The sequence below is a fragment of the Muscardinus avellanarius genome, assembly GCF_963383645.1.
Source record: "Muscardinus avellanarius genome assembly, chromosome: 1".
Lineage (NCBI taxonomy): Eukaryota > Metazoa > Chordata > Mammalia > Rodentia > Gliridae > Muscardinus > Muscardinus avellanarius.
In genome coordinates this window covers 139554350-139566869 of record NC_137786.1, presented here as the reverse complement: position 1 = coordinate 139566869, position 12520 = coordinate 139554350, and the positions used below count along the sequence as shown (strand labels likewise).

Below are 12520 nucleotides of genomic sequence, written 5' to 3'. Positions count from 1 at the left end.
CATGGAGAAAGGTGTCAGCGTAGAGCCTCCCCAGGCAGAATGTGCTTCAGGTGCAGCCTGGCCTGCCAGGAGGCGGATGCGCACAAGGTGTTGAGCAGATGCAGAGTGGACAGCGGTAGGAACCCAGCGGTAGGGGCCTTCCCTGGAGGAGCTTCCAACGTCTCCCGAGACCCAGCCTGGGTGTCATCCTTCATTGTGCCTTTTTCTTTGTAGCCTCTGTTCTTGCTCCTGTTGGATTAGGGCTGGTAAATCCCAGGCATGTTCCCAGCGTCCTTTTCTTGCTGGTGGGTTTCTTGCTCCTTTGCAGGCAAAAAGACTGGCTCAGAGCCTCGGGGAGGACATTGTTGGCAGGGTGTGTGATCTCTCCTTGGGTAGATAAATGTGAAAGCAGATCCTTTAGTGAGAAGGCTGGAGATGTCTTCCTGCTGTCTTGGGGAAGTAAGTCCCTTAGCCTCAGTTTCCTCATCCACAAAGCGGGACTGCACTCTCTCCCAACCCCAGGGGTGTGGAGTGATGCTCTGGAAGCCTTTTCCAAGTAAAGGCGTGGCATTATCAGTGCACATGCTTTGCTATTGAACAACCTCACCTGACTAAATTTCATTGTTCTAGAAGAAAGGAAGAAAAGACCAACGAAGAAACGGATATTTCTTTGGTTTCTGGCCCTTTTCTTCATTAAAATGGCAATAATTTTCACAGTGTGACATGCTGTCCACGCAGGTAATCTGCCTAGCTCTTCTTTCTTGCGTGTTCAGAACTGACGCTGAGCATGATGGCGCTCAAGCTTAGCATCCTCATAGAAAAGGAATTTAATTTTCAGTGTACTAAAGCAGATAGAATGAAGTAATACACATTAAAAAGGTTTCAGAGTGGTTTAATTCCAGAAGAAACGTTCTTCTTAGGCCTTTATTTAATAAGCCTCAGTTATTCTCAACAGTCCTGAGTGTTCTGGGGGATTTGAAGGTGGCATTCTGGCTTCCTGGCTGCAGTGGAAACATACAGAAATGGCCTCTATAATCAGGAGGTGAAGATTTTTCTTCCACATACTTCAGCACGACAGGGAGATAGCAGCAAAGTCTGTAGCTTTCTGAAAGGCATTTTCCCAGAAATTGGCTATTTGTGCCGGTTACAAGCCTTGTATGGGAGAGAGGAGAAAAAAAGACAAAACCCCCATTCATCCATAACCATAGTTTGATTCCCTTATAGGGCCTGTTAAAATCTGGAGAGAATATTTTGAATTTATTTTTGTTTCCCTTGGGCTGACATCATCAAGCATGCATCATGGTGCCCTGTTTTGGGTTTGGAAAAAGCTCAGAGAAACTATAAATCTGGAAGCATCTCACTATTTTTCTCTACCCTTTTCTAAGAGCACAACTTTTTTTCCCCTGTTTTCTTGAAAGAAAAAGAAAGAAAGAAAACTACAAAAGTGTGTATTGATCCTTTCCCTTCAGATCTTAACTGCCCAGGCTGTAATACCTTGCTTACATCTGCCAGGGTTTTGTGCAGTTTTGCAACATCTCCTTAATCCAGTGAGCATAAATAGAACATTTCAATCATATTTGGCTACCAGGAACTTCGCAGATAAGCATGCTAAGACCTTGTTGAAAGAGACTGTATGAGATTGTGTGAGATAAGATCATCACATAGCCCAGTGCCCAAATGAAAAACTTTTGTTCTTGGTGAAATTTGTTGATAGAGATATTTCAAATAAATGACTTAGGAGAACTCAGTATTTTAAAACAAAGGGCCGGTTATATAACAGCCAGAAGCCCAGGCCTCCTGGTGGTGATGCTTCACAGCCATGAAGAGCCTTCTTGGAGCAGTTGCTGCAGGGAGATTAGCCTGCCCCTTTGTCCTTTCTGATATTGTATTTTGACAATATCAGAGGTGGCCTGATCAGAGGGTACTGTACTTGGTGTGGTTATGGCCCCCCCCACACACACACGGTGTTTTCAAGGCTTGGGACTCTCTCACCAGCTTCAGATTGGCTTTGATCCTAGGCCAAGGGGGGGGGTGGTGCTTTCTTGCTGAGAACCCCAAGGAGGGCCTCTTTTCTGGACAGTTATGGAGATAACTGTTTTTGTACTGTGCTGTGTGTATAGCGAGGCAGTAGGTTTTTTTCCCTGCCTTTATGTTTTTCTCTGCAAATTCCCTTTCTTGTTTGTTTGTTCAGTCATTCAGCAGAATGCATTGAACCCTTGGTATGTCCTGGGCTCAGTGATGAACTGGACTGAGAGGATGAACGTGGTGTGGATCCTGAGGAAGGAGGTGCATCCAGCTGCCATTGACCCACAGCCTTCCAGTTTAGTGGAGCTGATGGGAAGTAACCTTAGAAATCATCTAGCTTTGCATTGTTGCAAAGGTGGAAAAGGAAATCTAGACACTGTAAGAGGTGGTTTGGCCAAGGTCATCTGATGGTTACCAGCAGAGCTGGGATAAAAACCAAGTCTTCTATATCCAACTTCTCTTTCGCTCCTCTCTGTCTCTGTCTCTGTCTCACTCTCTCTCTCTCGTTAACATGCCATACTTTTTTTTTTTTAATCTATGTGATTCATAAGAGAGCATGACTCTTCTTTGATGTTCTTTCTCCTTCCTTTTACAAGACTCCTAAACAGAATATGGCCACTAAGTTTCCATAATTCTACTGGTCTGGATCTCTAGGCCTTCCCAAACCTGCAGCACAGAAGGTGTTAACTAGCACTCAGTTAGTTCTTGGTTGTTTTTTTTTAAATCTGTTCTTTGAAATCCTTGGCTTTTATTGGTATATTCACTTTATGGCATACATAAAGAGCTGTATTAAAAAATAAATTGTGTTGTAAAAGCATTCGGTAATGTTTATTAATATTGACTAGTCAGGGAGCAACGAACTCTATTGCTAGAAGGATAATTTGTGGTAATACCAGCTAAGCATTCATAGCTTGTCAAATGATTGTCTAATCTCAACATTAAAAAAGTGGATAAGAGGATAATTTCCATTATGTCTCGAGAAAATGAAAGTGACCCATTCCTCAGCCAAGATTAGAACGAGCTGTGCCTGCTCCTTCTCCCCTGGTGTGCTAGGCCTCCTCCCTGATTCCAGGTGTGGGCTGCATGTTAGCGGCCAAGTGTTCCTTCGTCACTGCATGGTTGAAGATGCCTTGCTGGGAGCTCCTGCTCTGTCTGCTCTGGCTGCTGGGGGAGGGGCGCATTGAAGAATACATGGGGTTGGGGTGCAGAGAGGAAGACATGGTTCCTATCTACAAGGACCTTATAGTTCTGAAGAACTCACAAATGGTTTAGCCTCCAATCGCATATGTAGGGAGAATGACACTGGGTATGACTAATGACCTTCCCAGCCTGGAATATGACACGGTTGGTGGCATTAAGGGATATTCTTTGGGGAGATCTAATGTCACCCTTAGAAGGTTGGGAACATTCTCTGCATGTCCCAGATGCCCTGTGAATAGCCTGCCCTGGTTTAGAGTAGTAAACCTGTAGTAGAGCAAGCTCTGTTCAGAGTACTCCTTTCCCCACAAAAAGACATATAGAAAGTGTAGGAAATGGGCTGGATGTGGACGACACTATACAGTCTTTCTGGAAATTGTTTCGGAGAAGAAATTCCTGGTAGTTTTTTCATTCATCCTTTTCTCTTAGAGCACAGAACACCATTGGCTCTTTGACCTTTCTCTTGTCAATTGAACTAAGGGCAAATGGACATCAAAGGATGACTTTTTTTCTTTCTTTCCTGGTACTGGAGATTGAACCCAGAAGCTCCCTACCTCCAAGCTAAACCTCCAGCCCTTTTTTTAAATTTTTGTTTTTTTGTTTTGGAATGGTCTCACTTGCTACCTTGCTGAGGCTATCCTTGAACCTGTGATCCTCCTGTCTCTGCCTCTGAAGTACTGGGATTACAGGCAGTGCCACCACACCCAGAGACATCTTTTTTTAACTTAAGAGTCTAAGGAAGATGAGTAAGCCCACTACTGAATATGTAAGTTTTTTCTTCTCTCAGTTCAGTTTCTACATAGAAAGGTGTGCATGGCCTGGAGTGGTTTTATCACCAAGCTGAGGAGGCAGACTCTGTGAAGGGCCCTGTCTTGTGCCATCCCACAGAAGGAGTCATGGTAGCAATGCCAGTTAGCCAGGGTGGGCTCCAGAGAGGACCAAGAGGTCTGCATGGTTGCTGGCTTCTCATGGTAAGTGGAGGATCTTGGAGAGGGTGCTTCTCCTGAGGGCAGCAGGCTTTTGAGAGAGCAGAGGTCTGGGCCTTACTCACAGAAGTGCCTGTCTCTCCCCTGTCTGTTCTGAAGCACTGAGTAGGTCAAACTGATGGTCGTGGGATCAGAAGGCAAAAGCCCTAAGTACTGGGGAGACTTCTGCCTCAGATAAAGGGGAGGATGAGTTGGAAGGACCTTCTGAGCTGCATCAGCCCTGTCTTTAAGTGTTCAGGGGATGGACCTGTTAAACTGAGAATAAAACAAAACGCTATCCGTGGTCCATCTATGGAGTTCCCTTCCACCCACTTTCCCCAGTTATAGGTCTCAGTTCCCAGTGTTGATCTATCCAACAGATTTATAGGTCAGGCAATTTCAGCTTTTCCATAGGAGACTTAGAAAGTACAGCCCTTGGTCTATTAGAACCAAGAATTCCTTCTCCAAACCTTCCCTGCTTATTGGTCTGCTCCAAACTCTGCCATTTGTCTCTGGGCAGAGGAATTTGAGAGGCAACGTGGCATTGGCAGTCTGCAGCTTGAGCCCCTCTCTTTTTGCCAGACAGGGCTGTTGGCCTTTCTGTCTTGGCATTGGTGGTGGGGTGAGCCCTTCTTGCCTTCTCTCCTTGTTCCTTGGCTGTGTGGGATGGGAGTGGGCTGAGATCCTGCAGAGAGCGCACACAGAGGGCATCCTTTGGGAGCAGCTACTCTGGCCCACTGCCTCTGGAGACCTGAAGGTAGAGAGGATGGAACTGGGGAATGAATCTCTCCTGGGTGCCACTCATGCTGCTGTTGCTGTCCTAGGTGAGCTGGCATGATAAAGGCTTATCCTAAAGATGAGTGGTTAGTCTAAAGCCCAGGCTCTGTGCTGCTATGGAAAAGCCTGTGACTTCCTTGTATGGACTTCAGGAGCCACAGGACCAGGGTATGGCTCTGGATTGTTAGAAGGAACAGAGGACTGCCTTACATCCCCTTTTACCTAGAAGGGTTTTTCTTAAGCAATGCTGAGCAATCCTCTTTTATTTATTTATTTATTTATTTATTTATTTATTATTTATTTATTTATTTATTTATTTATTTTTTATTTATTTATTTTCTGGGTCTGAGGTTGGAACCCAGAGGCATTCTACCTCTGAGCTATACCCCCAGCCCTGGTTTTTTTTATTCTTTATTTTGAAACAGGGTCTCACTGAGTTGTAGAGGGCCTCACTAAGTAGCTGAGGCTGTCCTTGAACTGTGATTCTCCTGTCTTAGCTTCCCTAATGCTGGGATTACAAGCGTGCGCCACCACGCCTGGCTGGGCAATTCCTTTTAAACTAGGCCTTATGAAGAAAAGACAAAATCTTTATGGGTTTTCACACTTGCAATAGCACAGAAATTGTTCGTGATGATCTTGTATCTTGCTACCTTGGTTTTAGTAGTGAGAGTTAAAAGGTTGAGAATTGTTGAAAAGAAATGGGTCCTTCTCTTATGTTACTTGTAAAACTGGTTCAAATTTATTTATCTCTAATTTTTCATAATGATTCAACTTTCTTGAGAATATACAAACATGTTAAGAGGTTTATTTTCTCTTTTTGGCTTTAAGTGAGCTTATCTAATGGGCCAAGTGTTATCTGAGATAGGTCAGCCCTAGGGATGGGGGAGAACTTGAGCTCTCTCCCCCAGAACAGATCACGAGGACCTGCAACATATGGAGGAAATGGGTCCCCCACTCAGTACGGGGTGGAGATGCTTGGGGACATTCTAGAACCAGGTTACTTTTAAAATGGTGGGGACTCCATCATCAATAAGGCGGCACAGGGAGAAGTGCAAAACCATCTTCAGATGTCCTCCTTCCCTGTTCACAGTGGAGGCTGGTGACCTCAAATGGCCACTAACAACTTGTTTAAAAACAGGACTAGACTGAAAGATGTACTGAAAATGGAAGAGAGGAGGAAGGTGGACAGAATTTCCACTTTGATCCAAATGTTCTACATACTGTGTAGCGGTGGTTTGAGGAGGTTATGATCTAAAGAGGAACAGCCATGAAATTGTATACACTTGTCCTTTTGCTCTAGAAGCCAATTGGAATTCCATTTCCACACTGGCTCTTCTGCAGACTGTCTCATAGAGTCTGCTGGTGGCTACGTCCACAGAATGCGCTTGGTTCTTTATGGCTATTTGCTTCTTTCTTTGAATTAGAAGAAGCTTCCACTTTCCCACTTTCTCCCTTAGTATGTGAACAATAATAATTAAAGATACAAGCAAATGCACGCTGAGCCCTGTTGAACCCCAGGCAGGCCTGTGAAGTTGTTTCCTCTTTCTCTCCTGAACTTTGTATGCTTTGCCCAGGTCTCCCTGGCATTGGGTAAGACCTTTGACCTGTACTACATGCTGGCTCACAAGGATGCCATAGTCGCCTCTGGTAACCTGTGTGGGACACTGAGTTAGTAGGTCAGTTTCAGGGCAGTGTCCTTACCCTGAGAATTAGATAAGATAGGACACCTATGTCTCTGAAGGCTGAAAAACTCATGGCAGCAGAATGATTCTGAGTAAAGGCTCGTGATACATTCCAGAAGTTTCTTTCATTGAAAAATAACAAATGAGTAAAGAAGGAAACTCAGGTCATCTGGATTAGAAGATTTTTAAACCGAATAGATTGCTGGGTTGGGTCTAGAGTTTTTCATTGGCTCTCCTAGCCTGGCTGCCTGAGTGTCTGAGGCCATCACAGTGGACAGTAACAAGTGGGGCCTGGCTCAGGGAGAGTAGTAGTACCCCTTAGAGGAACACCTTAGTGGTAAGGCTAAAGGGTATGGATAAGACTCTTGAATTCTAAAATTTTGTCTTTGCCTCAAATTTTAATTATCATCCACAGCTACTTACAAGGAAGAAAAAGTGGAGGGATTGTGTTAACATGACTTGTTCAAGGTCTTACAATAAGTCAGTGGCTTGGACAGGATGAAGAGCCAGGTCTTCCAGCTGCTAGCTGACCAATCTTCCCTGCATCCTGCTACCTCTGTAGGGCAAGGGCAAGCACCCATCACCCCTTACACCAAACCTCTCCAGTTGGCCACTGGAAGAAGGGCCACTTCTAGTAATTTCTAGGCAAATCCATTCACATCTAGGGAAAAGGCAATGCTTCTACTCATAGTGTTATTTGGGGTGAGGGATTTTATCTGGAACCCTCAGGAAGAAGAGATAGAAACCCCAAAGTGGAGATGTCCCAAAATCTAAATGCTGGTCACTCCAGAGTCTTTTTGGAAAACAGATCCCAGTGGATATCTGTTCCCCTGTTCCTCCTGATAGACACCCCTGAGAGGCAGGCATCCCTGGAAATAAAAAACTCACCAGTAAAGGGAAAGATGAAAATAAACTGGGGCCTATAGGTGGCCCTCCACCAGACTTCTTCTTGACTGCGTGTGAGTTCACTTACTCAACCACTTGTGAATAGAACCTTTGCTGCTCTTAAAACACCTCTTAGAAAAGCAAACATCCATCATATCCAGGCAATGGGGCAGGTATGTCCCACTCTCCTGTGTGTGCCCACACTCACACACACTCCCGTACCTAGGTCCATATGTAAAAACATACTTTGCCCCAGATACGATTAGGACATGTCCTAGTATTGTGAAATATATTTAGAGTTAAGAATGTTCAGTTAAAATGTTCTGTACTGTTAATATTTCTCAATTTGGATGGATCAGCTGTAGCCAGAAGTGAGATAACATGGGAGGGGTGGGCTATTCTGATGTCGTGGATGAGTCTTTGTGTGAGTGTGTGTGTATGTGTGTTTGTGTGTGTGATTGAGAAATCATTTGTCTTTGGCATGGGGCAAAGGGAAAATGAGCAAACAAAACAATGTGATTGAGAAAGAGTTCTATGAAGAGAACTGTGAGTGATCCATATCAGAAGGCTGTGCACAGTGGATCATATGCTATCTTCTTGCCATGGGCGCCCATGGGCTGTGGCACTCAGGAGGCTCACCTGGCGACGCTGCAAAGTTCTGGCACGCTACTGGGTTCTCATTTGGGGATCTGGAAGTTGGTGGCTCAGTTTCATTGTCATACTCTGGGCCCTCCTGTTTGAGTGCATGGGCAAACTCCATCTGAGGTTTCATATAATATCAGTACCAGCGCTCCAGCCTTTGACTGTGGTCTTAACACTTTGGCATTCCGACTCCAATAGGTCATTGGGTTTCAGAGAGCTCTGAATTCTCTTGCCTGTCCACAGGCACTGCCTCTGGCAGCCACTGCCTGCCCTGTTTTGGAGGGGAAGTTGCAGGGAACCTGTGGAGTTGGTCAGTGGTGAAGGCTGGATCCTGGATCCACAGTGGCATTGAGGGCCTGAGAACTGGAGTATGGGTGGGAAGAAAGTCAGTGTTTGGGGCCAGCCTGCAATTCAGAACCTCTACCCAGTCCTCAGCCTGCTGCTAGCTGGCCCGTCCAGTCCCTTGGGTCTCATCAACTCAACTTGGGTCTGTCAGCTCATGATGGAGCAAGGGGTCTGTGGGAAAAGGCCCCAGGGTGGAGTTGGGACTGGAGCACTATTGCAGGCTGGGGCTGTGACCAGTTGATACCGGGCCTCTGGTCTTCCTGATGGTGATAACACGGCCCAGCCCACCTCACAGAATCCTTCCTCGTGATGACAAAATGAAATACTATGTGCAGAAGGGCTTTGGAAAGCCCCAGACAACTCCAACGGCCTTATGTTATACAGACCCACGTCCAGTTTCTTGAAACCCTTCTATGTGTCAGGGCAAGACACAGAGGGAAGATGTTTCTAAAGCCGGGCCTTGCAGGAAGGATTTGTGTGCTAGGGGTCCCCGTTGTTCTTCTATTCCCTGGGGGTCCATCAAGACGTTGGTTCCTTCATAAGCTCATCCAAAGCCTCCTCTGTGGCAGTTACTGTGGTGGGCAGTGGAGATAAGAGACAAAGAATACAAGTGCAGCCCTCCTCTGTCTAGAGGGTGCGGGGGAGCCAGGCACATGTGCAGTAGCAGCACAGTTCTAGGTAAGCAGAGGCCAGGAAGCCTTCATTTATGATCTGGCTGGTTTGACTGCAAGTCTTATGTCTGACTGTACAGGGATCTGCTTCCTCCTCTGCTCTCAAGTCAGATCTGATTTTCCCCCCATGGTCTGTGTGCAGTGAATAAAGCAGTCAGAAGTAGCCCTTTCTTTATCCCTGGACAAGACCTAGAATGGGCTTCGTTGGTGCATCCATGGGAGGGGGGGCACTGAGGCTGTCCGAGGGTCCAGGGATGAGTTCTCCATGAGGGCCGTGCCCTCCACCTCCTTCCTCCCGTTCACCTGCCGGAGGATGGCTGCAAAGCACCCAGGTGGGGGTGGGCCTCCCTCTGTCCAGCCAGAGCAGCAGCAACCTATCTTTTCCTTTCCCCTACAGGAAGCTGCACAGTGGGATGAAGACATACGGGTGCGAACTCTGCGGAAAGCGGTTCCTGGATAGTTTGCGACTGAGAATGCACTTACTGGCTCATTCAGGTAGGCAAGGATGCCTTAACTGGCCCGCTGGGACACAGGTCACTACCTCCTGCCTGCCTTCACCCCCAACCCAGAGCCTGCTGTGGCCCAGGTGTCCTCAGCCAGGGACTTGGTTTACCTTGTCTCCAGGTTCACGGAGCAGAAAACCCTTGCTGACGTGTGCCCATCAGAGCAACCCATCTTCATGCTCCCTGGGGGTTTCCAGGGTGCCACTGGCACCCATGCCCGTGTGATCTACCTTCCAAAGTAGACTGCAGTTTCATTAGCAAAACAGTTGTGGAATTAGGTTCTCGCTGTCTAATGAATCTGACTATTGGGTTCACATTATACAGGAGCCTTTAATTAAATAGATATAGAAAGGTTGGAACACAAAGCTAGTTATAGCGTGCTGTCTTTTGCAAGTTAATTTTATCCAATTCTAGTGGGGTCGACTGTGTGGCTGCTGGTAATTTTGCTCATGTTTGGGCAAAGCTGCTTTGCCCCATTAGGCGTGGAAAGGGGAGAAGCCGCTGACATTCAGCGTGCCTGAGTGTTCCTGGTGGAGCGAAGGATCTGCAGGGCTGATGCTGTGGCTTCGAGGCTCAGGGGTCACCTGACTGGTTGTAGAGGCTTCAACACTTCCCTGCCGCGGGCACAAGCTTTTCCCTTTAATAACCTTGCCATTCACCCTCAGAGTCACTTTTTAGGGGAGAGGATCAGGCTGTCTTCTTATCTGGTCTTGCTCTCCTGACATATAGGCAGCAGCCAACCTCTGCTTCTTCTGTCTCCACGTTGCCCCGGAGCGACTGACCCTCTAGGCAGTTTAGTGTTTGTGAAATGAGCTTGGGTTTTAGGGTTGTGCAGACGAAGGTTCAAATCCTGTTGTAGATTGGTGCTGTGTGACCATGACCTGACTTGTCTTGTATCCAACTTCTATATCTGTCAAGTGCAAGTGTCTCCAGCTACTGATTTACTTGAGAATCAGAGGATAGACTATATGTTACAGGCATGGTACCAAGTCCCTAGTATACAGCTTGTGTTTAATAAATATCCTTCTGCTTGCACCTTCCTTCCTTTTCCCTACGTCTGCAGCTGTCACTCTGGGGCATGTTCCCGTCACCTAACTCCAGAAGCTTCCTGCCTGGCTGGCCACCACATTCCGTTCTTCCTTGGGCCCATTGTGAGCACGATTGTATAAGTGCTCCTCCTGGCTCCACCACAGCTGACACTGCCCTTCAGCAGAGCACACGAGGCTTTGCTCTGTGTCAGAAGTGGCCATTCTCTCTGGCCTTTGCAGTCCCTCTTCCTGGCCAAACTTCTTATCTCCCATTCTTCCCTCTTCCAGACACAGGGCTTCGGCCTTCCTGAACAGTGGTCCATCTCAGTGTGTCCGCTCTGTCCGTCCCCATGTCTGCTCCCTCCCTCCACCCCACTCTGTGCTCCACTGAGTCCTCCTCACCCTGCCCGCCTGTGCAACCTTGACCCAAAGTCCTGAGTCCAGGCAGCGCTGCATTTGGCATCTGCTTGGCACTCATTCTGTTTTAATGACATTCACCCTGTATTTTCTTGCTTCCCTTCAGCTTTGCACATTGTTTAGGGTTCATTGCGTGGTTCCATAAACTGACTGCCATCTAGATTGGCCAGCTTCCCTGACCCTAAGAACAAAGTGTAGGTTTTCTGTTTGTTTTGTTCCCTGCCCTAGACACCTGTGTGGCACTGAACGCTTTGATGGGGCCATATGCGGTTCCACCTGTTGTTAAAGCTCCCTTGCCCTCTTTGTGACTCAGCCTCCACTCCTTGGCACTGGGAATTGAGCCCAGGGGCATTCTACCTCTGAGCTGTACCCCCAGCCCTTTTATATTTTATTTCCTTAGATTTTGAGACAGAGGCTCTGTAAGTCTCTAAGGGAACCGGCAGTCCTCCTGTCTCAGCCTCCCAAGCAGTTGGTATCTAAGCGTGCATCTCTGCGCCTGGCTACTCGGGCCCTTCCTTGCTACTCTTTACTAATGTCCAGTGCTCTAGTCAGACCCATGTACTTGTTGCATTGCTTCTTGTGCCCCCTGCTCTCTGAGCCCTGCGGCTCTATTCACCCCATTCTGTCTGCTTGGAAGAACCCTCTGCCATCTGCCCAGATTATCCAAGGTCCCTTCCATGATGCACCCCCAGCCGTTCCCCATCCCCAGCCAGAAGCATGGGGACCTTCTTCTGGGCACCCACATCTCTTCATCTGAAGATGTCTTTGGGTGCAGTCTTTCTTCTTTGTGTTTTAGTAAGTTATGGACTCACCTTATCCCCCCCCCCCCCCACTTGGGAGGCAGGCTAATGTGGTGGAAAGAATTTGGGCACCCACCTTCTGATGGTGTGACCTTGAGCACCCACCACCTCCCGAGGTATGACCTTGGGCTCTGAGCCTCTGCATTCTAATTACAGAATGAGAGCTTTTAGTCCTACCCCAGAGAAGTCGCAAGTCTCCTGTTGCATCCTTGCCTCTGTGCCTGGCATGTACCAGGCTCTCAGTAAATATAGTTTCCCTTTCCTTCTCCTTGAATCATCTGTAAGCTACTTGAGCCCTGAGCAGACCCCATTATGTCTAGCACTTTGCCTGGCACATTATCAGAGTCAACAAATAATTGATGAATCAATGAATGTAGCCCGGGAAGCCAACGATCCATGCGTGGTGCCTCCCATCTCCTGCCTGGTCTGTCCTACAGCAAGACGGGCTAGAGGCTTGCTGGGGCAGGCAGCCAGGAGCCCCCGGCCCACATCCTACCAACTCCTAGGCAGTGGGGCACATGTGAGTTAGCCAGGGTCTCTGATGTGAAGCCCATACCAGCAGTGTTGGTGGGTATCATAAAGAAGAGAGCAGCTGATTTCATAC

The 12520-nt window shown here is 47.4% G+C and overlaps 1 protein-coding gene across 2 annotated transcripts in view; it reads left to right on the top strand.

Annotated features, from left to right (window-relative positions):
• Positions 1 to 12520, top strand: part of ZBTB16 (zinc finger and BTB domain containing 16) — a gene marked incomplete at both ends in the record, with an annotated part of 203159 nt that overhangs the window by 93593 nt on the left and 97046 nt on the right. For both annotated transcript variants that reach the window (XM_080701261.1, XM_080701260.1), the window contains one exon: positions 9566 to 9663. In XM_080701261.1, the coding sequence (XP_080557387.1) occupies positions 9566 to 9663 (98 nt within the window). The remainder of the gene's footprint in view (positions 1 to 9565; positions 9664 to 12520) is intronic.